Source organism: Sparassis crispa (assembly GCF_003851025.1).
Source record: "Sparassis crispa DNA, contig_000003F, whole genome shotgun sequence".
Taxonomy (NCBI): domain Eukaryota; kingdom Fungi; phylum Basidiomycota; class Agaricomycetes; order Polyporales; family Sparassidaceae; genus Sparassis; species Sparassis crispa.
The window spans coordinates 2,489,470-2,515,208 of NW_020939750.1; the positions used below are offsets into that span (position 1 = coordinate 2,489,470).

The 25,739-nt window shown below is 50.4% G+C and overlaps 8 protein-coding genes across 8 annotated transcripts; 5 read left to right on the forward strand and 3 right to left on the reverse strand.

The window, feature by feature from the left end:
- Positions 1 to 1,771: 1,771 nt before the first annotated feature.
- SCP_0409280 (predicted protein) lies at positions 1,772 to 5,924 on the forward strand (the record flags this gene model as incomplete). The annotated part of the gene is made up of 14 exons (XM_027757656.1): positions 1,772 to 1,870; positions 1,923 to 1,974; positions 2,031 to 2,488; positions 2,539 to 2,669; positions 2,731 to 3,688; positions 3,749 to 4,156; positions 4,212 to 4,245; positions 4,300 to 4,342; positions 4,390 to 4,448; positions 4,510 to 5,015; positions 5,069 to 5,494; positions 5,543 to 5,624; positions 5,677 to 5,806; positions 5,861 to 5,924. 14 exons carry the CDS (start codon positions 1,772 to 1,774, stop codon positions 5,922 to 5,924), a joined length of 3,450 nt encoding a protein of 1,149 aa, XP_027613457.1.
- A 327-nt stretch (positions 5,925 to 6,251) lies between these two features.
- SCP_0409290 (hypothetical protein) lies at positions 6,252 to 9,950 on the reverse strand (the record flags this gene model as incomplete). The annotated part of the gene is made up of 16 exons (XM_027757657.1): positions 6,252 to 6,614; positions 6,663 to 6,800; positions 6,854 to 6,992; positions 7,053 to 7,120; positions 7,172 to 7,260; positions 7,313 to 7,380; positions 7,432 to 7,496; positions 7,546 to 7,596; positions 7,654 to 7,689; positions 7,742 to 7,802; positions 7,851 to 7,896; positions 7,951 to 8,485; positions 8,543 to 8,979; positions 9,038 to 9,359; positions 9,408 to 9,508; positions 9,575 to 9,950. The coding sequence occupies 16 exons, from the start codon at positions 9,948 to 9,950 to the stop codon at positions 6,252 to 6,254; spliced, it is 2,895 nt and encodes a 964-aa protein (XP_027613458.1).
- A 625-nt stretch (positions 9,951 to 10,575) lies between these two features.
- On the reverse strand, positions 10,576 to 12,922 carry SCP_0409300 (ATP-dependent RNA helicase DBP2; the record flags this gene model as incomplete). The annotated part of the gene is made up of 10 exons (XM_027757658.1): positions 10,576 to 10,673; positions 10,728 to 10,807; positions 10,858 to 11,131; positions 11,187 to 11,246; positions 11,300 to 11,540; positions 11,594 to 12,050; positions 12,106 to 12,197; positions 12,252 to 12,369; positions 12,428 to 12,563; positions 12,622 to 12,922. 10 exons carry the CDS (start codon positions 12,920 to 12,922, stop codon positions 10,576 to 10,578), a joined length of 1,857 nt encoding a protein of 618 aa, XP_027613459.1.
- A 285-nt stretch (positions 12,923 to 13,207) lies between these two features.
- On the forward strand, positions 13,208 to 14,595 carry SCP_0409310 (Galactose-1-phosphate uridylyltransferase; the record flags this gene model as incomplete). Its single annotated transcript, XM_027757659.1, has 5 exons — positions 13,208 to 13,253; positions 13,312 to 13,736; positions 13,787 to 14,078; positions 14,133 to 14,418; positions 14,475 to 14,595. 5 exons carry the CDS (start codon positions 13,208 to 13,210, stop codon positions 14,593 to 14,595), a joined length of 1,170 nt encoding a protein of 389 aa, XP_027613460.1.
- A 260-nt stretch (positions 14,596 to 14,855) lies between these two features.
- Positions 14,856 to 15,957, forward strand: SCP_0409320 (Uncharacterized Nudix hydrolase; the record flags this gene model as incomplete). Its single annotated transcript, XM_027757660.1, has 9 exons — positions 14,856 to 14,911; positions 14,990 to 15,038; positions 15,088 to 15,139; positions 15,206 to 15,307; positions 15,364 to 15,375; positions 15,430 to 15,546; positions 15,617 to 15,760; positions 15,813 to 15,826; positions 15,877 to 15,957. 9 exons carry the CDS (start codon positions 14,856 to 14,858, stop codon positions 15,955 to 15,957), a joined length of 627 nt encoding a protein of 208 aa, XP_027613461.1.
- An 846-nt stretch (positions 15,958 to 16,803) lies between these two features.
- On the forward strand, positions 16,804 to 22,440 carry SCP_0409330 (Myosin-2A; the record flags this gene model as incomplete). The annotated part of the gene is made up of 15 exons (XM_027757661.1): positions 16,804 to 16,944; positions 17,011 to 17,140; positions 17,193 to 17,430; positions 17,483 to 17,504; positions 17,560 to 17,754; positions 17,801 to 18,484; positions 18,533 to 18,586; positions 18,639 to 19,438; positions 19,490 to 19,917; positions 19,972 to 20,059; positions 20,110 to 21,259; positions 21,312 to 21,843; positions 21,899 to 22,020; positions 22,076 to 22,177; positions 22,234 to 22,440. The coding sequence occupies 15 exons, from the start codon at positions 16,804 to 16,806 to the stop codon at positions 22,438 to 22,440; spliced, it is 4,893 nt and encodes a 1,630-aa protein (XP_027613462.1).
- Positions 22,441 to 22,613: 173 nt separating this feature from the next.
- SCP_0409340 (hypothetical protein) lies at positions 22,614 to 23,027 on the reverse strand (the record flags this gene model as incomplete). Its single annotated transcript, XM_027757662.1, has 3 exons — positions 22,614 to 22,727; positions 22,778 to 22,846; positions 22,902 to 23,027. 3 exons carry the CDS (start codon positions 23,025 to 23,027, stop codon positions 22,614 to 22,616), a joined length of 309 nt encoding a protein of 102 aa, XP_027613463.1.
- A 641-nt stretch (positions 23,028 to 23,668) lies between these two features.
- SCP_0409350 (DOA4-independent degradation protein) lies at positions 23,669 to 24,640 on the forward strand (the record flags this gene model as incomplete). Its single annotated transcript, XM_027757663.1, has 5 exons — positions 23,669 to 23,680; positions 23,735 to 23,899; positions 23,970 to 24,125; positions 24,176 to 24,391; positions 24,446 to 24,640. The coding sequence occupies 5 exons, from the start codon at positions 23,669 to 23,671 to the stop codon at positions 24,638 to 24,640; spliced, it is 744 nt and encodes a 247-aa protein (XP_027613464.1).
- Positions 24,641 to 25,739: the final 1,099 nt, after the last annotated feature.

Genomic DNA, 25,739 nt, shown 5'->3' on the forward strand with positions numbered 1-25,739 from the left:
ATCCGCCTCCGTGCGAATCTCCTCGACTTGACGGTCGTTGTCTCGCCGTTCCACCGCCATCTCCTCGTATTCGCGCTGGAGCCGCTCGATCGTTTGCTGGCTCATGACCCGCTTGTCTTCTGCATGGTGCTGTGCACGCTCGAGCTTCTCTTGTGCGTTCGATAGCTGCTTGTGGACACGCTGTGGATATCGATCGTGAAAACGCGGACTGAGCCGAAGAAAGACAGTAAGGATGTCCCTTCACTGACCTCGCGCTTCATCATCAGTTCGTTCCGCTCTCCCTTCTTCCGGTCGAGGTTGTCCTTCAAGTCCATGAGGTCTTTTTGCGACACATCAAGTGCATGCATCTCCTTCTCGATAATCTGGAGTTGCTCTACACATGAGCGCACTTCCTACCAAAACCGTATCTCTGCAATTAGAATTGATCGAGATTGACCGCATATGTGCTACCTTTTCGATGTTCAATAAAGCTGCGATCTTCGCTTGGAGGTCCCGAATCTTGGTCTCGTGCGTTGCAACGGTTTTCTTGTCCTCGGAGGCGGTCGCACCCATCGTGACAATGTTGCGCTTGATGCGCTCAGGAGATTGGACGATTCGTGACCGTGTCCGATTGATGGAATCCATTTCCATGTTAATCTGGTCATTTACACTTTCCTGGGAATCAGAAATTGTCAATAATTATAACATGAATAGAGGGAGGAGCGAGACCTTTTTCGAGATAACCTCCTCTCGCTGCTGTTTGAGGGACTCGACCTCTGTGAGAAGAGTCATTTGTGTCTCCTTGTAGGAGACGAGCTGTGCTGTCATCGCAGTGTTTTCCTTCCGCAAAGTGGCGCACTTGGGTTCATCTTCTTCACGTTTGGCTCTACACACGAGAATCCGATAAGCAACTTCTTGTAGGACCAAGGCGTGCTCACTTGACGGCCGCGAGCTTCTCCTTCATATCAACTAGCTGATGACCGACTTCGTCCCGTTCCTTGAGGGCAGAGGCAGATTTGTCTCGTAGGCGGGTAATAAAGGGCTCGCACTGCTCGGAAAACTTCACGAAGTTGATAAATGCAGAGAAAATGGACCGCGTGCGTTCTGGATTGGGGAAATACACGTCTTTGGTGTTGAAATCGGTGACTTTAGCTGCGCTCGCGAAGCGTTGGCTGGTTACAGTTCCAGAGTGATACGAGCCGACATAACATAGATATTGCGCTTACATGTGGTATATGAGATAATTTTGACTGAGCGCCTCTGCGTAGAGATCCTATCCTAAGATCAGAGAGAGGGAATGTCAGGTAGTAATTTACGCTCACTGGGGTCTCTGTTGTGGCCAAAGCGGCCTCTACAGAGGACTGTAAGCTCTCCTGGGTGATTCCCGTTACTTGTTCGAGACATGCGGAGTAGATGGTCATCACGAATTCGGACGAGGGCCTCGCTACTTGCTCATTGCTAACCGCAATTCCCCATCCCGCGAAGGCGTCAACGATTTCGGGAACAGACATTGAGGGGAACCAGAACTGCCCAGCCATCTTCGACTAGAATATAGATGAGAGAACACCACTATTGATAACTGTAAATCGGAGCTTGCAGCAGTAGCCGAAAGAGGGAGTGTTGAAGCGCGTGGTCGCGTCAGTCACGTGCAAAACGCGTCGCGACTTTCAGACTCAGCCGCCAGCCCAGCTGCTCTCTCTGCTAAACGTTCTCGATCGGGCTTCGAAGCCTTCTGCACTTGAACATTCACCTCCTCCTCTCATCTTCGTTTCTTCCCGCTGGATGCTCTATCATGTCGGGGCCAAGAAATAATCTGGATGAACTCCGTCGCAAACAGCCAGGCGGCACTCCGTTACCGCGCCCACCACCCCAGCTCTTCAGCCACGAGAAGGTATGTGCATGCTTAGTTTATCCCGGCTTACGATTCAAGACTGTCGGTGTAGTCTACCAAGTTCAAGCCTGCCAAATCCTTCAGCACACCTGAGCATGTCACTGGTACGTAAACATGACTCGTCTGCTCTCAGCTAGTATCGCTGACGATCGCGACGTAGTGCGCAAGACAACTACGGTCCTTCCTGCTTTTTCTACACCCGGTTTTGGCAAGAGTAAACCCCCTCCACTCGCGCTTCCTTCCAATGGAGACCACTCGTATATCAGCATATCTTCTACGGATACCACTCCTCCCTCTGCCTCTGTGTCAAGTGTCCCCAGTAAACGTCTTTCCATGGATGCCCACATAGATCAAGAACATACGGGGCCATCAAAGCGTCCGAAAGTTGACACCACATCGGACAAGGAGAATAGATTCATCTCTGATGTGAAGGGCAAGGCAAGAGAGCTCCCGTTGAATCGGACATTAGACTTCCACGCCCCAGACCCCATCAATCCATCACCTATCAGGCATTCTGCTTCGAGAATACTAGCCAACCCGCCACGACCAGCACTGGCAGTGACTCCTGCTGGGCCACCATCGCGGAATTTGCCATTGGACTGGTCAGATCTCATTGGGGTCAGTATTGCAACTACCTTCCCCGGCGCAGAATGCTGACGTATTCCTAGAAATCCGAAGCCGATCTCAGCATAATCCTCAACAGTAACTTTGACCTGCGGGGTCTGATATCTGATAGAATGCTGAAACATAATACTGGCGAAGACCGCAGTCACGACATCGTTTTACTCCAGCATCTCGAGTAGGTCTTCTTTGTGACGTAATGGTGACGACAACACTGAATCTTCGTCCGTTGTCTGCAGCAAACTGGCCGGAGACAGAATTGTTTCGATTTTAGCGTTCCGTTCCGCGGTGAACCGAGGTGACCAGCCCGTCCTTCCATCCCCCTCATGGTCCTCGCAGACTTCCACTCCCAGCACTGCGCAGCTTCGTCCTTCAGCTCTCCTTCCGAGCAAACAACCCTCGTTGACAAATGAGGCGGTCCAGTCTTCTTCAACGACGTTATATGGCGGCGAATACGGGATTGGTTTTCCAGGCAGTAGCACGACTATTGTGAAGCAGGTAGTTGGCACTGCTAGCGCTCCGCTTGACGACGTTGAACCTGGAAGCGACGATTACTGGAATGGACCGAATGATGATATAGTAGATCTTTATGAAGATGTCCGACCTCTCCCTCTCCCGGCACCTGCTACACCGCCATCATCTCTTCCTCGCCATACTGGTCAGGCCGCGACGTCCTCTTCCTCCACAGCACACAATAGCGAGCTGACGAAGAACAAGTACTATCCCGAGATCAAGCGCAAGCTCTGGGAAGTATTTGGTATCAATTCATTCCGAAAGCATCAGCTGGAAGCAATCACTGCAGCCCTGTCTGGGCGCGACGTCTTTGTGTTGATGCCTACAGGTGGCGGGAAAAGCTTGTGTTTTCAGCTCGCTGCGTTGTGTAAACCCGGATCAACCACTTTTGTGATCGGCCCCCTGATATCTCTCATGAAGGATCAGGCGGGTGCTCTCAAGAAGAGAGGCGTCGACGTCGTAGTGTTTGAATCAAATCGAGATAACAAAGAAACTGCTGCGGACATGGCGCGTCTCAAAACCAAGAATAGACCGTGCTTGGCGTATGTGACACCAGAGAGACTCCAGTTTAGTGCTGCGATGAGGAATACCATGTCTATGATGTATCAGAATGATGCGATAGCGCTGTTCAGTGTCGATGAGGCACATTGTATCTCCACGTGGGGAAGAGATTTCCGAGACTCTGTGCGTGCTTTCTCCTCTTCCTTTAGTGTAGACTGCTGATGATTTCTGTGTTAATTCTAGTACAAAGCGCTCAACCTCTTGCGAATCGAGTATCCCAAAGTTCCGATCATGGCACTCACTGGGACAGCTCCTCCGGAAGCAGTCAACGATATTATTGATCGTCTCGGGATGCCTAATTGCCTCCGCTTGATAGAATCCCATAATCGCACGAATTTGAACTACATGGTTCGACAGAAACGGAAGGGTGGCGTTCTCGCAGACATTGTCGAATTCATTCGAACCAACTATAGTGGACAGACCGGTATTATCTACGCTACAAGTCGGAAGAAATGCGAGGACATTGCTGCAGAGTTGCAGAATGTTCATCACTTGTCGGCATTCCCCTACCATGGGAAAATGGACAATGATGAGAAGCATCATAACCAAGATATGTGGCTGGACGGAAGGTGCAAAGTCATAGTGGCAACAGTAATTGGATCACACTCATCGTCGTCTGACCAACTTTGCTAAATGTTCTCCGCAGAACGCGTTCGGAATGGGTATCGACAAATCCAACGGTATGGCATTCTCACACGATCTCAGAAGAATGTGTCTGACAGCTTGGGAGGCAGTTCGTTTCGTCATCCATCACTCTTTGCCGAAGGATCTTGAAAGGTAGGCCTTCTCTCACTGCCTCTAGCTCTTCTTGACGACTTTGGTAGCTACTATCAAGAGACAGGCCGTGCAGGGAGAGACAGTAGTCCTGCCGATTGTGTCCTATGTACGTGTTTTGTATGTCTATGTTCCCTGAATTCTGCTGACCCCCAATGTGTGGATTGTAGTCTACTCGTACGGCGATTACACGGCTGCCTTGAGCCAGATCTACAAGGAGGACAAACCCGAGGACAGGAAGGAGTGGGCAAGAGATAAACTGCGAAGGGTAATGCAGTTTGCTGAAAACGACACCGATTGTCGTCGGGCCCAGGTTCTCGGCTACTTCGGCGAAAACAACTTCGACCCACAGAATTGCCACAACTTCTGCGACAACTGTCGTGATGAGCACGGAATCGAAGAACAGGATGTGACTACATCGGCTGTCAACATCGTTCGGCTGGCGCAAGGCTTACTACGGAATGGAGATATGACAAGAAATCAATTCGTAGACGTCATCAAGGGGAGCAAAACCAAGTGGATCAAGGATCAATGCCACGACCAACTTGAATCCTTCGGGGTAGGCAGAGATATGCCGAAAGGACGTGTTGAGCGAATAGTTGATCACCTTGAGGTCGAGGGTATTTTTGACCAGGTTCCTAAGAGATCAAGCGAGTGGACCAACTCTTACATGCAGGTAAGTTCATCTCTTTGTGTATGTTGTGCTGCTCATAGTTACGGATGTTATAGCTTGGGCGTAACGCTCACACGTTCCTCGAACGGCCCTCAAGCCTTGTCATGCGTTTCAGAGCCCTCTCTTCCGCCAATGTTGCCACTTCCAAACGCCAGAAACGGGTGGTGACCGCTGGGAACGCGTCCACAGGGAACGCAGGCCGAAAGCGTAACAGAAAGGAGAAGGTTGTTCAGTACGACGAGGATCCCATCGATTTATATCAGGACGACTCTGGTACCGCCGAGGTTTTCCAAGAGGATGTCATGGACAACGTTATAGAAGTCTACAACCCGATGGTAGGAAATTCAAGGTTCAGGGACCCAGCTCAGAAAGCTGCAGGTGGAGATTCAGATGTTGAAGTGATTGAGAATTTCGATCATCCGGTTACCAACGTCGATCCTTCGGAATCGTGTCTGAAGGAGTTGCTACAAGTTCGCCAGAAGGTATGTCGCAGGCTCTGCGAAGAATGCAAATATTCACGTCTATTGTAGATTGCCCTCGCTGAGAACCTTGATCCTGAAGAGGTCCTCGATGATTATGCGTTGAACATGTTGAGCGCCATCATGCCCAACGGTTCGTTCCAGTTTTTGATAGACGAAAGATGTCGCTCATGGGACACGTGTAGATCTTAACAGCTTCAACAACCAGCTGAGAGATGCAGAGGTTGATCCACAGGGTCTGATCAAGGTGCATATACCACGACTTCTGACTGTGTGCATAAATCATCATGTTCAGCGAGAGTCGGGCCGTAACAAGTAGGTACATTTGGAGTCATTGTGTATTGTGCATGCTTCTAACGCGTTGTCTAGCTCCTCGCAGTCGAAACCGCCTTCAGTCCTGAATCTCCGTCAGCAATTTGAGTATCGCAGGTAGGGACTATTGAGGTCCATGGATCATGGATGTTGGCGACGGTTGATTTGAATGTCACTATAAGTGCGGGTAACTTATTTGCTGTATATAACGCTCACGTGTGTCCAACCTGGCGCTACGTGCATATGATAGTCACGTTTTGCCCAAATACCCTTTCCACAGCACCGTACACCCAAGGCTAACAAATACACCATACACTGTACCACAATGGATCACAGCGCAAGCCTACTTAGTTTCCCGGATATGCAAGTCTCCGGAGCCTTTCAACGATGTGCTTCAAGCGAGACCCAAGAATCTGTGCCGCAGTGACTCGTGCCTTCGGTATCAGCTTCACGTCTCCTCCCACTTGAATGTGCTATACCACCCACGATCTCCTTCATCTGGCATGCTTGTTCTGGTTAATCCGGGATCTTGGGTCAACCACGCAGATGTCCCGAACAATCTCCCGGTCAGCTTCAACAGCTCCTCCAGGGTATCTACCAGGTTCTTCATTACGTCCTGCTCGGCAAAAGCATAAACAAGTGAGAGACCCATGGAATGCGGATCATCTTCACTCGCCCGCTGTAAAGATTTTCGTACATGGCTTTGCAGCACTGAGAGTGCCTGTCGGGTCGAAGGCAAGAATTGAGGAAGCGGCTCTCGCGTTCGGAACGCATGCTGACAGGCGAATAGGATGATGCAGACGGAAGACATCTACAGAGTCGATGAGCGATATAGTCAGAGATATTTAGAAAAACTTACAAACTCCTGACGTTCCTTGAAGACGCTAGCAACGGTCTGTTCACGGGGAATATTCGTCCGCATTTTGCGCAACCCAGTCATCAGATCTAACAGCTTTTGCAGGACCGTCACGATTTGACGGTAATGTCGGAGTGGTTTCTGAAGCGAGTTCAGCCTTCTACTTCAGTTTGTGGAGGGTGTTATAAACTCACCGGTAAGAGGCTCAATTCCGCGCCCATCGTTACAATCAGACCAGAAAGACGATGCAGTGCATTGCGAATTTGAAGCTCCAATTTCTGAGTTCGGCGACGCTCGTCTGGGGTGTAAATATGTTGGTCATGGAACACCTCGCTTAGATATATGCGGATGATCGGTCAGTGAACTGCCATAACGTTGCATGATTCAACTCACTGGCTCAACGTCATGTAAAGGTTACTGAGAGAACCAAGGGTACGACCAGTGTCAGATAGGAACAGGACCTGAACTAATATGAATTCAACGAAAAACAAAGCACAATACTGAGGTGATACCCGACAATGTCGTGGGAACACAAGGCTGTTCACGAGCAACGCAGCTATAATACCAGCGGCAATCATACTAACACGAATGCCAGCTAGTTCTGCAGGTCATCGTCAGAGAACAGCTCTATCATTCATTCCGGAAAGACCCACCCAGGACAGACATGGTCTGTTCAGGCACTATATACTGAGCTAGAACGATAGTTGGAAGAGTCAAGGATCTGCTGGTATCTCAGAGAATGGCAGTCGCAGGTAAACACGATAATACTCACGCAGGTACAGCCAGAGGAGTTAGCTCAGTTTTGGTGATCATCCAGGTTATAGGGACATCAGCCGCCTGCAATACGTCTGAAAATGTACACGGCCAGGGCATCCGGACCACTCACTGTCACCAGAACGACCAAACCGTACGGGTTTCTCTTGCAGATCAGCCATGTCTGCACCAACATTAGACGAAATAGATGAATGATTGTGAAATCAATACGAGCTCTTACAATATACGCATAGATAGCACCCGTAATCGTGCCCAGCTGGATGGATATTAATCGGACAGCAGACTGCACAGGATGAGTGAGTACGAACCAACCGTAGGTAGCCAATCCTCCAGGTAGCTCCGGTGTTCGTTTCCAACACCCGAAGATAACTACGGAAGATGATAATTATTCACCGCATGCGTTTCATACTCACATACCTGATGACCATCCACTGCCCATGCCACGTAGTGAACCATCGGCGCCCTACAACACCGCAGTGACATCAACTGACAACCTCATTATCAGAAGGAGGGTCACCTGCAGATTGTCCTGGCATGAATGCCGGGAAGCTCAAGATTGCAACGCCAATGGCGCTCTTCATGGCATGCCGTATATGGCTGGAATGTTGGATGGACCTATAGCCCTTCGAGAGCCACATCCGTCCATCAACCATTCGCGGGTGCGACCATAACATCTTGGACCGTCTCGACCAAGACTTGAGAGAATACCAAGGTCCGGGTTCTCCGGATTTGGTTTCTACAGACGCACCAAAGTATGTACGGCGGGTCAGGGATTGCATGGAGTCCATGGGATGACTCTGCTCGGCCAGCGCCTGTCGTGCTTCGGCAATCGTTAGTCGTTCTTCTGCGTCTTGCTCTCGTAAATCTTCATCCGCATCGCTGATCCCGGTGAGTTGCATGGTAGAGCCGAAATCGTCAGACATAAAGAACGCCTGAGGAACCCCAAGCCATGCCAAGGTAATTTGCGGGTACCATAAGCGTACCGCGGATGCTTCATAACGTGAGGCAATTCGCCGCGCGTCTTTCAAAGCCAACCGCATCTCTTGGGCCATCTATGAAGCAGTGAGGAAGCATGCGGGTTGAAAAGACAATTCTGAGACAATATGTACCTGGAGCAACGTAATCATGACAAGACTGCCATTGAGAACATCCTTGGGCATGTTACTTCCCGCCGCTCTATGTTGCATGCCTGCTTCGGTGAATATTCGTGCAAGCTTCTCGCGAGCATGATCCCTGGCCAGAACTAGTTTCTCCTCGGCCGTGTGTATAGCTTCATTTTCGGGTTCAGACCACGTCTGGGAAGATGGTTTTACATAAGGTCCTTGTTGGAAAGCCACGACGATAAGGCGTTCCACTGCCTGCATTGCCGCAAGAATACCGTGCCCAAGAAGGACAGCCGGTGCTTCAAAGTCCGTAAGCAACTTATACTGGGAGGATGTATTTGATATATCCCATGCTGACCCGACGGTGAATTGGATTGGGAGGCCCCATGCAACCTCTCTCCGTAAATGCTCGACAATGCTGATGAAAGGGCGGATCGACTTCACTGCAACAGGAAACATTCAGTAAAATATCTCCCTACAACATCTTAGTAGAAACTTTACAACTAAGTCTCCCAATCCGAAGTTCAAATGCTGCTTGAGAATAGGTCTCATTGAGGTTGATTGACTGTTGAAGTAATCTGTCTCGGAACTGTGAATACTCCTGAGGAGTAATGCTGTCATCTGAAACCACCGTCTTGACGCCCATGTATTGAAGGTTTATGGACAGGCACTGCCGAAGCAACGCGAAAGTTCTTGCCATGTCCCCTTCGAAGCTCGTGGACGGCCACCGCAACAATGCCATCACAAAGAGGAGGGAAACGAGAGAGATTATAGCAGAAGCAAAAGTTACGAAAAGAAAGGCCCCGGAATCAGAAAGGATTCTCTGCTAACCATGTTAGTCTTTGTCACAAATCGGTTCGGGGCCACTCACAGAACGAACGCCTATGTTGGTCGTCAACAGCCATGTGGAGACGAAGAGGGATATGCGCATGGAGAGCTGAAGACGAACCATACGACTCTTGATCCAACCAGCTGTTGCGAATATCGGTGTTAATGCTACTGTAGAGGATAGATAGCGAAGTAAGCCCGCAAACTTACCAAAAAAACTGATCATTACAAGAAACGTAGCGCATGTCGCCCTCGACCTGGCTTGATTGTCGGGAGTCAAAGAAGCTATGTACTTTGCCAGTGTTGAAAGACCTATGCCGAGCAAGGCACCAGTAACGTTGAGGACCGTGAGCTCCAACTGCTGCGCAAGATTCTCTTGAACGGAGAGTACCAGCTCTCTCAACGCAAGAACCAAGAACGCAAACTCTCCACCAAGCTTGGACACAGGGCGAATTACTACCACAAGGCAACACAGGAATACTGACAATAGCCTGGCGAGTGAACGCCTCGAGATGAATTGTTTGCCATACGCTTGTATGCAGCTGGACGCTTGACCAAACCGGGTCTTCAATACCTCTGCCTTCATATGTTTGTCGGGATGAGTGAGGAATGCATAACCGACGAGACGACGAGACACAATAACAAGCCCAAGGTTCAAGGAGACGCATGGCTCGACATGTTGTGGAGGCACCTGTGAGGCACCTTCGACGTCCGAATCATGATGGGTCAATTTCGATCGCTTTCCATAAGCGGCGCCAGTGTTCCCGACCGCCTCGTGAACAGTGGTCGCGTCATCTCAACTCTCGTCCACACACATGAAACGCGACGTTCTATCTATGTGAGCCACAACGTTGACTCCAATGTCGCAGTGTGTTCCAATCGGTTGGTGCTTCCACGCTGAGCACTAGTTCGCTTCAACGTTAATTCACAGAGTGGAACTCGATGGAATGATGACAGTATTATTTTGTATATATCATGACTCACCAAGGCATGACAAACACTTCGCGTCACGGTGTAGCAAGACACCATCATAGAGGCTCTCGCCCGACTTTCCAGGAAAACTGATGCGCAAAATCAGCACCATACACTGCATATCATCACGTACCTACAGAAACTGTTCAAGAGATCCAAGGTCATCTCTGCTGCATTATTGAATGTGCAATGAATACAAATGGATAAGAACAGTCCTACACATACAGATGTTAATACACTCAGTACCCCCCGCGGTCGTCTTCCCCTCTGTGAGATGCCATTTGTCTCCGCTGGGTGTCCTCCAACTTGGGACAATTTGAGATGCCATGTCCAAGACCTACGCCATCAGATATTAGCAGGAAGAAAACATTTGAATCGGAAATGCACATACCTCCACACACAGGACATCCTTTGAGTGATCCGCCTTGAGCGGCACGAGGATCTTCGATACTTTGCAAGAACGGTGGGACTCTGAAAATAGGCATCAGAACTGCTATTCGCCTCTGTGCCGAAGGACGCACTTTTGCCCTGCTTCCATGAGTAGATACTTCAGGTCCAGCAGAGTCTGCTCTGAAGTGTTCATATTCACAAATGTCGTGGCAATACCGGTCTTCCCACTACGTCCCGTACGACCGATTTGATGGACGTAGTCCTCGATCTCTTTGGGCATTGAAAAAATGATCACATGTTGAATGTCGTTGAAGTCAAGTCCCTTGGATGCAACCCCAGAAGCAACCATCACGTCCTTTGCACCCGACTTGAACGACTTGATGGCATATTGCCGCTCTTCCTGAGCTGCAGAATGCAGTAAGATGACTAAGAAGTACACTCAAACCACCAATACACTGACTCTTTGAACCATGAATGGCCACGGCTTCCACGCCTTTCAAAAGTAAGTATTCCTGTATATCTGATCAACAAGATGAGATAACCGACCCCGTACGTATGAAGGGCATCACTCACCATCCACCTCGTTCTTATTCTCACTGAAAACGATGACCGGAGGTGGTGTTTTCTGCAGGCACTCTAGCAGATAGACCATTTTCGCTTCTTGTTTCACGTATTCTATCACTTGAAGAACATCCAAGTTTGCTGCACCTGCTCGTCCAACATTGACAAGCACAGGCTGCACCAAAGACTGTTGGGCGAATTCCTGGATTTTTCGCGGCATTGTAGCGGAGAACAACAGAGTTTGCCGTTGATGCTACAATAAGCGTCAGCCAAGGTGCTTCAAAGTAAGTGAGACGTCGTGCAGACCTTGAAGAAACTCATAATAGTCCGCACATCGTCCTCGAAACCAAGGTCAATCATCCTGTCGGCCTCGTCCATGCATAGGAACTTGCAGCTATCAAAGGTGAAGCGCTTCTTTTCGAGCATATCAATCAAGCGACCGGGTGTTGCAACGACAATATGCAGGCCCTTGTTCAGGACATGGCTCTGTTCGCCCATCGCGATACCTCCAATGCACAACAACACGTTGAGCTGCGGATATTTCCCGTCTTTAGCGACCGCACTTGTCCAGGTAAGGACGTTTTCGTACGTTTGGGTCGCAAGCTCACGGGACGGGCATAGAATGACTCCAACGGGTCCTTCGCCGCGGATAAATGGTAGCTTCGCCTCTTCCTCCAGAGCAACCATGACGATTGGTAAGCAGAAGGCGAGGGTCTTCCCCGAGCCAGTGAACGCGATGCCAATCATGTCACGACCTGCAAACCTAAGAAACGGTGCATGTTAGAAACCAAGTATTGGACAGTAAGGAAGGTAGATACGCTATGGGGATACCCTGGATCTGAATTGGAGTAGGTATGGTAATCCTCTTCGACTTGAGGAACTTGACTAGCGAGTCTGGAACTTTCATGTCCTGTAGATGCAGGACATGAGCAAAATAGACGAATGGTGGGATGTCTAAACTCACGGTGAAATTGTCAATGGGAGGAGGTATGTTCTCGTTGTCGACGAGGATGTGATGTTTTTCTCGTAATTTTTGATGTTCTTCGTCTGTCCTGTCTCGTACAAACTTGGGCGGTCGCCATCTAACCACGAGGAACGCCTGAGAGACGTTATCACGACGATGGTGGAAAATAGACGCACGATGATTTCAAAGGTTCCGTGTACTGTACACCTTTTGCCAACTCCATATCCGAAGCAAGCTTCCTTCGAGCAGCAATAGCAGTCAAAATTTCGGCATCAGCTTCCTCTGCCTTCTCTGCGTCAGTCTTCTTCGCATCTGTTTCAGGATAAGCCTTCAGAATGTAATGCATTGGATGGATTCTGCTCGTCCACACCTTCGGCAGCCCTCTTGTCATGAACCTCCTGCGCCTCCATGAGCAGCGTGCGTTCTTTCCGCGCCCTTTCTCTCCGTCTTTCCTCTTCTCTTTCTTCATCTTCCTGCTCATCGCGTTCTTCTTCTTGTCCCTTCGACTTGTCTTTATCTGTACTTGTACCCCAAGACGTCAGTCTCGCCAGTTTCGCCTGGCGTCTTTGTGCGACCGGGACGTAAGGCTGGTACGAGTCGTCTTCATCATCAAGCTTGTAAGCCGGAGAAGGTGAACGCTGAATACGACGTCGTTTCGGTGCAGATTCCATGGCACGGTGGATTGCAATTGAAGAGATATTGGCGAGGTGACAGTCGACGTCGTCGACAAGACTGACAGAAGATAATCAGGACATGTTGCGCTTGCCAAACGAAGAAGGTGCTCGCTTACGGGTCTCGGCCCGGCGGACTCCGTAGAACGAGAACCGTTATCCATATGCACATGTTCGTCATGAACTCTCTATGGATCCTCGGACTGGACCTCGAAACCCGATATATAAGCTCCCCCGACGCATCTCACAGAGCACCATTGCCTTGCTTAGATTTGTCAGGTCGTGATGGCTGAACTTCAGTTCGACCCAAGCACACATCCGCACCGCCGATGTACGTCTGATCTTCTATCCTTCTTCTGTCGTCCATGTTTCAACGGTAAAGCACACAGTAAACCCATTGACGAACGAACATGTTCTTGTGTCCCCACATCGCACGAAGCGTCCTTGGTTAGGCCAGACGGAGCCCCCACAATCCTCCCGCCTTCCGGAGTTCGATCCGAAGTGTTATCTTTGCCCGGGTAACGCTCGCGCTGGAGGGCAGCGGAATGAGGTCTATGAGCATACGATGGTGTTTGAGAATGATTACGCCGCCGTGCTACCGCCGCCTGGACCGGTCGCTCCTCCAGCCCCCCACCCGCTTTTAACCACCGAGCCTGTGCAGGGCGGTTGCGACGTATTGATTTTCCATCCGAGGCATGATCTGACACTTGCGAGGCTGCCTCTCAAGGATATAGAGCGGATCATTGAGGAATGGTGTGCGATATACCAGAAGCGAGGAACGCAGGATGGAATCAAATATGTGCAGATCTTCGAGGTAAACTCATTGTACAGATGCCGAGTCCGTGCTTATTCAGCTCTCTACAGAATAAAGGTGCTATGATGGGCTGTTCCAACCCTCATCCTCACGGACAAGTGTGGTCTTTATCGGCAGTGCCGTCGCTGCCAGCGACTGAATTGGCCAACTTGAAACGCTACTCGCTCTCAGACGTGCAACCATCGGGTGCTCCGAAAGGCCTGCAGAACCGCCCTTGCTTGCTCTGTGAATACGCTCATTTTGAGGTCGGAGCGGATTACGAAGCGGGGAGAGTAGTCGTGAAGAACGAGCATTGGGTTGCTCTGGTACCTTGGTGGGCTATCTGGCCGTTCGAAATCATGCGTAAGACTCTTTTATCTTCACACAGAAATGTCTAACAAGTGTTTGTTACTTCAGTGCTCCCGTATACGCGCCACATTACCTCTATTGCTGATCTCTCTCGTGCTGAGAGGGTATCATTCGCGGACTTATTGTCCAAGATCACCAAACGATACGATAATCTATTTTCCTGCTCATTCGCATATTCCATGGGCATTCATCAGCGTCCAATTCCCTCCGCCACCGTAAATGTGGGCGACACTCTTCTGGCAGGGGATCAAGATCTTGGAGATGTCGCGCATCTCCACCTACACTTCACACCGCCTCTCTTAAGGAGTGCTAGTGTTCGCAAGTTCCTCGTTGGGTAAGTCACATTTTTTCAGCATGGCGGGTTTGACTAAGTACATCTCCGGGTTTTAGGTTCGAGTTGATGGCGGAACCACAACGCGATCTGACTCCTGAGCAAGCAGCTCAGCGGCTCAGAGCGTGCTCTGAGGTGCACTATCTGGACGCGGCTGAACCCGTCGCAGGTGACACCTGAAATTATATCTCGCTATACGTAGTCCAAGTTGTCTTGTCTCGCAGTGGAACCGTGTGTAGGTGTATGTGAAGTGGCCTATCATATGTAGATGTGTTGACTAGATGTATATTTCAAATCTCGATCGCGAATAAATGCGGCTTCCGAACATTGGGCGTGTCGACGTCATGCTCGCGGTCGTCTTTTCCTTTCCCGCACTACGGACACGAGGAAATCAACCACTGTTCCGTTCTTTGCGATCGCTTTCCCGCCCAACGCGTACAATGTCGACCCTCCCAAAGATTCTGTCGACTGAGGATCTCCCTGTTTCCGAGGCCAAGTAGGTAATGTTCCGGTGCGAACTAGGTAGTACGAAAGCACCTGGCATATAACCGGAAGTCTTTCTTCATTTCCATAGGTGGGTGACGCTCAAGAAGATACATTGGAGTGATCCTACGGGGAAAAAGGTAAGACAATCACTTCTTGGGGATGTTCTGGTTGACGACGCGTGATTAGAGGGTATGGGAGTGCGCACAACGCAAGACGACGGGAGCTACAGGCATCGATGGTCAGTGCACAGCCTTTCAGAGTGCCTGGCATGTTTCACTCAAGGCATGGTGGGTCCCTACTGCAGCGGTCGCGATCCTAGCTATGATTCGTTCAGAGACCAACGTGTTTCCGCCTTCTACGGTGATTGTTACGCAGTTTCGGCCACCTATTGGCAAATATGCTGTTGGTACGAAATCTGGAATTTCTCTTCCATGGGTTCTCCTATCTGACGCGCGGCTGCAGAGCTTCCTGCTGGTAAATCGGTGCTCGCTTGTTGCAGAAGATGCTCAGATCTCGTCCTATATCTAGGGCTCATCGACAAAGGCGAGACGGCAGAAGAGGCTGCGGTACGTGAGCTCGAAGAAGAGACGGGATTCAAAGGCAAGAAGATCTTGGACTCATCACCCCTCCTTGTGTGTGACCCTGGTTTGTCGCATTTGGTCCTTGCGTAGATCTTCAGTACACTTACTGTGCCATGTTTCGTGCTATCGCAAAGGGATGACGACTGCTACCATGAAAATCATCATAGTGGATGTCCCGTTACCGGACAAGCTCGAGATTCCAGTGCAGAAATTGGACCCAGGAGAATTCATCGATGTCCGCGTCGTTGAGCTTCCCAAATTAGTGGCGGAATTGAGAGGTGTGTTCGCCACTCGGCCCGATGTATGTGCTCTGCACTCACTTCCTCGCAGACTATGAAGCGAAGGTTCAAATATTACCATCTCTCTTCATTTTTTACTGACCTCTCTGACACAGGGCTACGTTGTCGATGCACGGCTTGCACACTTTGCACACGGTTATGAGTTGGCAGAAAGATACCGAAATGCTGCCTTGTGAGCTGTTAGACGCAAGGACGAAGAAAATGATCATGAACTGTACTATCAATGGACCATGTATATAATCACCCTCTCGTAGGTAAATTCGTCTGCTCACGAGTTGTACGTGTAAACACAACTTCGAATCTTAGCTACACAAGATTTAAGCCAGTCAGCTGTAAGGTAATTCAACTTTTGAGAAATACTTTACTCCCAACCTTCAGGAGTGTGTGGAGATTGCCTAGGCAACTCCAGTATGCGCAGCATCACCAGGGTACGAAGTCCTCTGTGCGCAAATGACGACGACGTTCCCAGACGTCCAGAATAACGACAGGATTGAATGGCTCCAGCCCTAGGATAATCTCGTTTCTCTGTCGTCACCGCGTTACCGGGCATCGACAGCTTTGCACATATTTTGAGCGACCTGCACCACGGAATCGTACCTGGCACCAACAAGCACCGGCGCTTTCATGCAACACTCAGGCTGGAAAAGGGCCTCCTCGTAGCCCGTATTGACATGGTGAAAACAGCACAGCTGTAACAGAAGTTCTGAGAGAACCTAGTCACTTCTGTCGCTGGCAGCTATGGCTGCAGCTTTCATGAAAAGCCGCAATAGGTGGTGCAGGAACCGCCCGTGTGTTGATGCAATGTAAGCAAGCAGATATATAGTGATACAACGAGAGAGAAAGGGAGAGATGATGGCGAGGGGTGTTAGGAAGGAGGCAACAATATTGAGATCACCGCATCGCACCAGTGCTGTTGCCATTTTGGGATATAATACCAACGCAACAAAAAGGCAAGCTTTGTGGCTCGAAGTCTGCTCATTTCACCGTACATCGTCTGACGGCCTGAAGCCGCATCCTGGCCCATGGCCGAAAACATTTACAGCAAGGGTACCAGGGTATGGTTCACCGACAAGGAGCATGGCTGGATAACTGCAGAAGTCACCTCGGTCATCAGGAATCCTGACGACACCGTTAAACTTGTGTTCGTAGACGAACGCGGCAAGGTGTGTATACGTGCTTTACCTGGTGCTCTATTTGATTGAATAAATGGGCGCACCTATATCTTCTAGGACATCTCCATCGATACCACCGTGCAAGATATCAAGAACGGCAAGGACAGTTTACCTCCACTACGGAATCCACCTTTATTAGAGACCGCCGACGATTTGGCCACACTCTCTCACCTTAATGAGCCTTCAGGTTTGATGGACAATCTTTGTTGAGGGCATGTTGTTGACCACATGTATTACAGTGTTACACACCATTCGGAACCGTTATGCACAGCACAGCATATACACCTACAGCGGCATTGTACTGATTGCTGTGAACCCGTTCCAGCGGGTCACCCTTTATGGCCCGGAGATCATTCAAGCATATAATGGGCGGCGGAGAGGAGAACTGGAGCCGCATCTTTTTGCCATTGCCGAGGACGCCTATACTGCGATGAGCAGGGATGGTATGGGGCAAACAATCATTGTTTCTGGAGAGAGGTAAGTCTTCTCCCTTGATTATACTTGCATTCGTTTATTTATTGTGATGAAGTGGAGCAGGAAAGACCGAATCTGTAAGCATACACTAGCAGCCATGGACTTGCATTGACGATGAACGTGTGGCTCCAGGCGAAGTTCATCATGAGATATCTTGCCTCGGTCAATCCTCCGAACGTTAAGAGCAAAGGGAGGACTAAGATCTCTCTGGACGAGTCAAGTGAAGTGGAACGCCAGATCCTTGCTACAAATCCTGTACTTGAAGCCTTCGGAAATGCCAAGACCACGCGGAACGACAACTCTTCTCGCTTCGGCAAGTACATCCAAGTCAGTGTCTTTAAAGTGCACTACCTGCTTTCTGACCCCTCATTAGATTCTGTTTGACGGCGATCAAGAAATCGTCGGTGCACGGATTCGGACATATCTGCTGGAGCGGTCCCGGGTCGTCTTCCAACCACTCACAGAGAGGAACTATCACATATTCTATCAGCTATGTGCGGGTGTGCCACTCAAGGAGCGGAAAGATTTAGGACTCGACACGGACGTGTCTAAATTCCAATATCTTAGTCAAGGTGGTCCCCAATCGACACCAATACCTGGTATTGACGACGCGGAGGATTTCCGGCAAACGCAGACCGCGCTTTCCACCATCGGAATCAGTGTCGAGAAACAGTGGGCTGTCTTCAAGCTGTTGTCGGCCTTACTTCATCTCGGAAATGTCAAGATCGCTCAGATGCGCTCGGACTCCAATATTGACGATACGGATCCAGCGTTGCAACTGTCCACGCGGTTCCTAGGCGTCTCTCTGGCAGATTTCAAAAAGTGGACCATCAAGAAGCAGATCACCACACGGTCCGAGAAAATTGTCACCTCCCTCAATGCTGCACAGGCCACGGTTGTTCGAGACAGTGTCGCCAAATTCGTATACGCTTGTCTGTTCGAGTGGCTGGTCGCAATTGTCAACGAGAGCTTAGCAGGAGAAGGTGGCGAGGCTGCCAGCCGGGCCGAGATGTTCATTGGTGTGCTTGATATCTATGGGTTTGAGCACTTTAAGAAGGTCCGTCAGTGAGATATTGTTGAATCATCCCCTCACGCCGCGTTCCAGAATTCGTTCGAACAGTTTAGCATCAATTATGCGAACGAGAAACTGCAGCAAGAGGTTCGTCCACGTCAAGACGCTGAGATCATTATGTTCATTGTTTTTGCCTTAGTTCAATGCCCATGTCTTCAAACTAGAACAGGAAGAGTATGTTCGGGAGAAGATCAACTGGACTTTTATTGAGTTCTCTGACAACCAACCTTGCATCGATGTTATCGAAGGCAAACTGGGCGTCATGGCCCTCTTGGATGAGGAGTCTCGTCTTCCGTCAGGTACCGATGCGTCATTCCTGCAGAAGCTGCACAACCAGCTTGGGAAGCCGGAGAATAGCAAAGTATTCAAGAAGCCACGCTTCGGTAATTCAGCATTCACTATCGCACACTACGCCTTGGATGTCACCTATGAGGTCGAGGGCTTTCTGGAGAAGAATCGAGACACGGTTCCGGACGAGCACATGGCCTTGTTGATGGCGACGAAGAACCACTTCTTGAAAGAAGTCCTTGACGCTGCTTTTGCTGCTACGAAGGCTCCAGAAATGGCACCTCCTGGCTCACCGACGGTCTCAGATTCTGCCAGTGGAGGCTCGCGTCGTTCTTCTATCATTCCCGATCCGGGACGCCAATCTCTGATATCATCTATTGTGTCATCTGGTGCCAAACGTCCAGGAGGCGTAGCTCGAAAGCCGACGCAAGCGTCTATATTCAAAGCCTCATTAGTGAATCTGATGGACACCCTCGATGTCACAAATGTGCATTACATTCGTTGCATTAAGCCAAATGAGCAGAAGAAGGCCTGGGAGTTTACGCCTCAACAGGTGCTTGGTCAACTGCGTGCTTGCGGTGTGCTAGAGACTATTCGGATCAGTTGCGCAGGATACCCTTCTCGCTGGACATATGAAGAATTCGCAGAACGGTGTGCATTTCTCTTGTGATGCCCATATCTCTGGAACTAATGATTCCGTAGGTACTACATGCTCGTACATTCATCGGAGTGGGGCCCCATAATTCAGAAGCTAGAGCTCAAGGAGCTATGTTCGCTCATCTTAGACAGGACGATCAATGACCCCGACAAGTATCAGCCCGGCCTCACGAAGATTTTCTTCCGAGCAGGCATGCTAGCCGCTCTCGAGTCATTGCGTTCTGGTCGATTAAACGCGTTGGTCACTATTGTCCAGAAGAACATGCGTAGACGTATGGCCGTGAAGAAATACCAGACTCTCCGACATGCAACCATTAAGATCCAGACATGGTGGCGTGGTATCATGGCTCGTAGATTCGTAGAAGCTGTTCGCCGTGAAGTTGCGGCTATTCGGTTGCAGACCTGTGTTAGGTGCTTCGTCCAGCGAAAACGATTCTTGGATATCAGGCAAGGAGTTGTCCGTTTTCAAGCCCGTGAGTGGCACATCGTGTGTATCCTAGTTCGCTATTGATCTCGTCATGTTCCAGGTGTTCGTGGAGCACAAGCTCGTCGCCTTTTCACCCAGTCCAGAAGGATACATGCTGTTACCCTATTGCAAAGTTTGTTGCGTGGAGTGTAGGTGCAGTCATCATGTGAATCGACTGGTACTGACTCTATGACATCAGACTGGCGCGGAGATCGCATCGACATGATACACAGCGTGTTATCCTCATACAATCTTGCATCCGTCGCCGGTTAGCCCGCAAGGAACTCAAGGCTCTCAAAACTGAAGCCCGATCGGTGTCTAAATTCAAGGAGATCTCATATCGCCTAGAGAACAAGGTTGTAGAACTCACTCAGAACCTACAAAAGCGAACGGAGGAGAAGAAGGAGCTGCAGAGCAAGCTGGCTGAGGTGGAGCAGCAGTTCCAGCAGATGGTCTCGCGGCACGAGGAGACCGATGCCAGGGCGAGACAGTTCCAGTCCGAATTGCAGGGCGCACAGAAGGAACTCACTCATCGCGAGGAACTGTTGCTTGCCAAAGAAGACGTGGAGAAACGTTTGGAGGATGCCCTTGCCAAGGCAGCGGAAAAGGAGGATGCGATTCAGAGGTTGACGGATACGCTGGCGTATCAAGCCGCTCAACTGGAGACGCAACAAAAGGCCATCGACAACGTTCCTGTGAGGAATGCAGACGACAGCTCTATTATCTTGACCTTGAAGAACGAAGTTAGCAATCTGCGCGAACAAGTGAACCGCGCCAATGCTCTCAGTGCTCTGACAAGAGGGTCACGCGGGGAACCGACATCACCCACATTCGCCACAGGTTTGCGCGTCGGGGATGTTCCCAGTCCCAACGGTGCTGCACTTGGTGTCGCTAACGGCAGGCACCAGCGGAGACATAGCTCGGCTGGCGTGTATGCGATTAGCCCAGTGGACAATCGTTCGTCAGCAGATGAGATGATGATGATGGCGAAACGGAGTCAGGTATCGAATCCTCGCGCTGTATCAGTTGCTTACAACGGCGAGGATGGCTTACCACGATTCCGTGCTCCCAATGGCTTGAATGGCTTTACTGATACGTACGACCCTGCTGAGGAAAAGATCCGGTTGATGCAGGATATCAAACGCTTGGACGAGGATGTCCTCGACGGCCTTATCCGTGGTTTGAAGATTCCTGCTCCAAGTACGACAAATCCATCGGCGGTCAAGGAGATCTTATTCCCCGCAAACCTCATCAGTTTGATCACCAACGAGATGTGGAAATATGGTCTTATCCCCGAGAGCGAACGATTCCTTGCAAATGTCATGCAAACAATCCAGTCGCACGTTATGGTAAAGTTACCTCGCTCACAGTGTTTGCTATCCACCCTGATATTGTTTCAAGTCCTTCGCAGGGGAAGACTCGATTGTACCCGGGGTCTTCTGGTTGTCGAACGTCCACGAGATGCTGTCTTTCATCTATGTCGCCGAAAGTGACATGCTGCAAGGCATCGGACCGGGGGAGGAAAACGCAGTGCGTCCGTTCGAATGGGCGGACTACGAGCGCCTCGTTTCCGTGGTGAAGCACGACCTGGACAGCCTGGAGTACAACATCTATCATACATGGATGTTGGAAACGAAGAAACGGCTGTCTAAGATGGTCATTCCAGCTCTGATCGAGAGTCAATCGCTACCCGGCTTCACAACGACAGACGGTGGTGGCAGGCTGTTCAACCGGTTGCTCAACTCGAATACCCAGCCGGCGTATAGCATGGACGACATCCTGAACTTGTTCAACAAGGTCTGGAAGAGTCTGAAGAGCTATTACATGGAGGAGTCGGTTGTTCAGCAGGTCGTCACGGACCTTCTGAAGCTGATTGGCGTCACGAGCTTCAACGACCTGCTTATGAGACGCAACTTCTCCTCGTGGAAGCGGGGTATGGCATGTTAACTCATCTGTAGGTTCATGACTAACATGGCCTCTTGTCGCAGCTATGCAGATCCAGTACAATATAACACGCATCGAGGAGTGGTGCAAGTCGCATGATATGCCCGAGGGCACTCTACAACTGGAACATCTGATGCAAGCCACAAAACTGCTTCAATTGAAGAAGGCACGTATCTTCAGTGTACATCTACATCCTGACCCTGACCTCTCTTCACTTGCAGGCCACACAGGCTGATATAGAGATTATATACGACGTCTGCTGGATGCTCACACCAACGCAGATCCAACGCATGTGCACAAACTACTACGTTGCTGATTATGAGGTATGAGTCCACGCAGGTCTACCTGTCATCCTTTAGTTGCTGACCGTAACCAACAGAACCCCATTTCGCCTGAGATTTTGCGAGTAGTGGCCTCACGAGTCATGCCTAACGACCGCAACGACCACCTGCTCCTTGCGCCTGAGACAGAGGAAGTCGGGCCGTACGAACTGCCCTTCCCGCGTGAAGTCTCGGGCCTGGAGACTTATGTTCCTGCATACCTGAACGTCCCGCATCTTCGACGAGTCGCTGCTCTGGTAGCATAGTGTGCTCTTGCATTTACATCTCTCTCATACCCGCTTTTTTGTGCTATTCCTACTACGTTGTCCATTCGATTTCACTGTAATCACTGTATTTAATTACGGCATATTCGACGGTGTAAATTGGGTTGGCTTGCAATAGACAACTGCTAGTCGTACAAATCTGCGACGAATGTCCTTCAACGGGATAAAAGCAAGTGAGAACCGTCTTCCACCTGTTCCGAAAGAGGCTGATCGGTGCGCAGTGTTACCACGTCGTCATCCACGACAGGTGTCTTCGCGAGACGCAGTGGCTACAGGAGAATCAGGAGTGCAGGAAAAATGCGTAGATTGCAAGACACACGGATGAGTCTGAAGCTGTCACTTTAAAATGAGTCGCGAGGAGATCAAGCGCTCTGCCAGCTCCTATAGTCTATGCCATGTTGTCTGTAGGGGCAGCATAAATAGGGTCTGGAAATGAACGACACCTTTCTGAACCACAGTGTAGAGGTGCTGTCCCCACACTTGACTATGACATGGAGGCGCTCGATCAGCGGTACGTCCTTCCCTCGATCCTTCGGATCGCCAGGTTGTGCATGATGGCGCATCTTCATAAGTTCGACTTGCCTCAGCTGTGCAGCTTTCTTGGGGTTGGAAGGCGCCTTCGGTGGTCGAGCGGCGACAGTCTTTGCTTGGTCTGCGGCAGATTGGGAGGAGGAGAAATGTTTGGCGAGAAGGCCATGAGCGGCTTCGTTCTTTTTCTCCGTGGGTGTAAGATGCTCTTTCGAACAGGAGTGAGAGGCGGGATCTCGATGTCTGCGGACAAGGTCGGTGAATATCAAACGGTCAACAGAGCGACGCACGATGCACAGAAAGACTGTCGACAGCCTGCGCATGTTGCGGGAGTCCTGTTCGCGACATCTGTGCTGTCAGAGACGAAAGCCTCGAGGCTCGGTTTGTTGCAGCGCTCTGCAGCGCATCGCTGGAGTTTGGCGTGCGATGTAGAGTGTGAGGATTGGGCGTTCAAGGCAAGAGAACAGGTATGGTTGTCCGGAAAGATGTGGTCTCTACAGAAGAGCTTGTCGCACCTGCAGCGGATTGGGAGGAAGTCGTTGACATTGCAGGACGAGACGGAACAGTGTGCGCCGATGGAAGGAAGTGACTCGGACATGCTTTTCTCAGAAAGGTAACTACGATCGCAAGAAGTGCAGCGAGTGGCTTCCGAGGGCGCTCTCCTTCTGCACGATTAATCGCCATGAATATCATCGCAAGTGCCTATGTCTGACCATACTCCGTGCGCTGACCAGTCTCACGTATACAGGAAACGCTCTTTGGGCGCACAATTACACCCGCCGAGCGGCTGCGCCAACACCAACGCGCCCTCGCAAAGGCGCAGCGCGAGCTCGACCGCGAGCGAACAAAGCTCGAGCAGCAGGAGAAGAAGCTCGTCATGGACATCAAGAAAAGTGCCAAGGCAGGCCAGCTAGTACGTTTATCGAACTGTTCTCCGACTTGCGTGTGCACACTTAGCAGGGGAGCTCTCTCTGAACTTCTAGAACGCGTGCAAGGTCATGGCCAAGGACCTTGTCAGGACACGGCGATACGTGCACAAGTTCTACCAGATGCGCACACAGCTCCAGGCTGTCGGTCTCCGGATACAAACACTAAGGAGTAACCAGCAGATGGCTGAAGCTATGCGCGGTGCCACCCGTGTACGACTTTCCACTCATTCATGCCATTTCGTTGTCTCACTTCGTCTTAGGCAATGGGAGCGATGAACCGCGGTCTCAATCTGCCTCAAATTCGACGCATAATGAACGAGTTTGAGAGGGAGAGCGCTACGATGGACATGAAGGAAGAGATGATGTCTGACGCAGTGGACGACGTCATGGACGAAGGCATCGAAGATGAAGAGGAGGAGGGCGACAAGATCCTCAAGCAAGTGCTAGACGAAATTGGCGTCGATCTGTCGCAGCAGGTTTGCCCTCGTTCATTCGTACACACCACATGCCAATTGATCATTGCGTTGCAGCTCGCAGAGGCACCCAGTGGTCTTGCTGTATCCTCTCCTCTTACAGAAGCACGGCAGGCTGTTGCACTCGGCGAATCAGGGCCAGCACATCACACCGGTGGATCAAACAACCAAGGGGGGGATGATAGCCCCGGTGGTGGTCTTTCGGACGAAGACGCACTACAAGCTAGACTCGACGCACTGCGGCGAGGTTGATGTCCATGTATTTATACCCACTGGTTGGCTTGCATACTGTACTATCCCAGGATTTTGACGACACGGAGCTTCTCATGATAAGCTCACATTCTGAGGTTCGCTATGTTGCGCGCTTCCTGGTCACTCAGTTGCCATGTGATGCCCGAGCCGTTGTAGAACTCATCAACATCTTCCTCCTGGATAGTCACCATACAAGTCAGCCAGGATCAACCCGAGGCGGCGAAAAATATACGCACCGAATCGAGATTCAGCAAGATAGAGATCTGCTGCAACCGCACGAACTTCTCTCGCACATCCCCGAAAACAGTTTGAGAGGATAGATACGATGTGATGGCCCGTAGATCGTGATCGAAGCGGATGGCGCCAAGCTGCAGGCACAGAATTTCAGCCTCGGGTCAGGCACACTGACGGACACACAAACCTCGCTGTACCTCAACCCTACTACGTATCGCTCCCAGGGTCGCACAAGAATGTCCAAAGCGAGCCCGAAGAACAGACGATAATTCCGCTCGGTAAACGCATCCTGGTTATAAGAAGCAGTCAATTTGTGGGTGATCGAACATGCAGCACGCCAGACCTTGTATCCTTCGGCAAGCCCTTCCCAAGCTTTAATAAAGCGCTTGCGCACCACGTCTTGATATTCGGAGGCATTGTAGGCGTCCTCGTCGAGGACATATGACACGTCCCTGTACACGTCAGGTATGAATGTGCGTAGCTTTGGCCGCATCAGCTGGTTGAACAGTTGTTCTACTCCAGCCTGTAATTGTAATCTCAGCAGGACGCGGAGACAGGATACAATAAGGCTCACTCTGAGGGTGGACCTAAACTTGGGTACCAGATTGTTGAAGGAGGACAAACTGTTCTTCACCGACTCCACTTCTGCATCTAAGAAATGCTGTGTGACTAATGCCGACCCGCACAGCTCTTTCACCAAACGTTCCATATGCGAGGACGAGACGTCTAAATCGTTCAGTAATATCTACGCCAGAACCATTGGAGTGACGTGAATGAACCGCTAACTCACAACGCAACTCACGATAAAAGCTTGTCGGTTATCCCGCTCTGCCTTCTCACCTCTTGGCCCGGGCCCAGATGATCC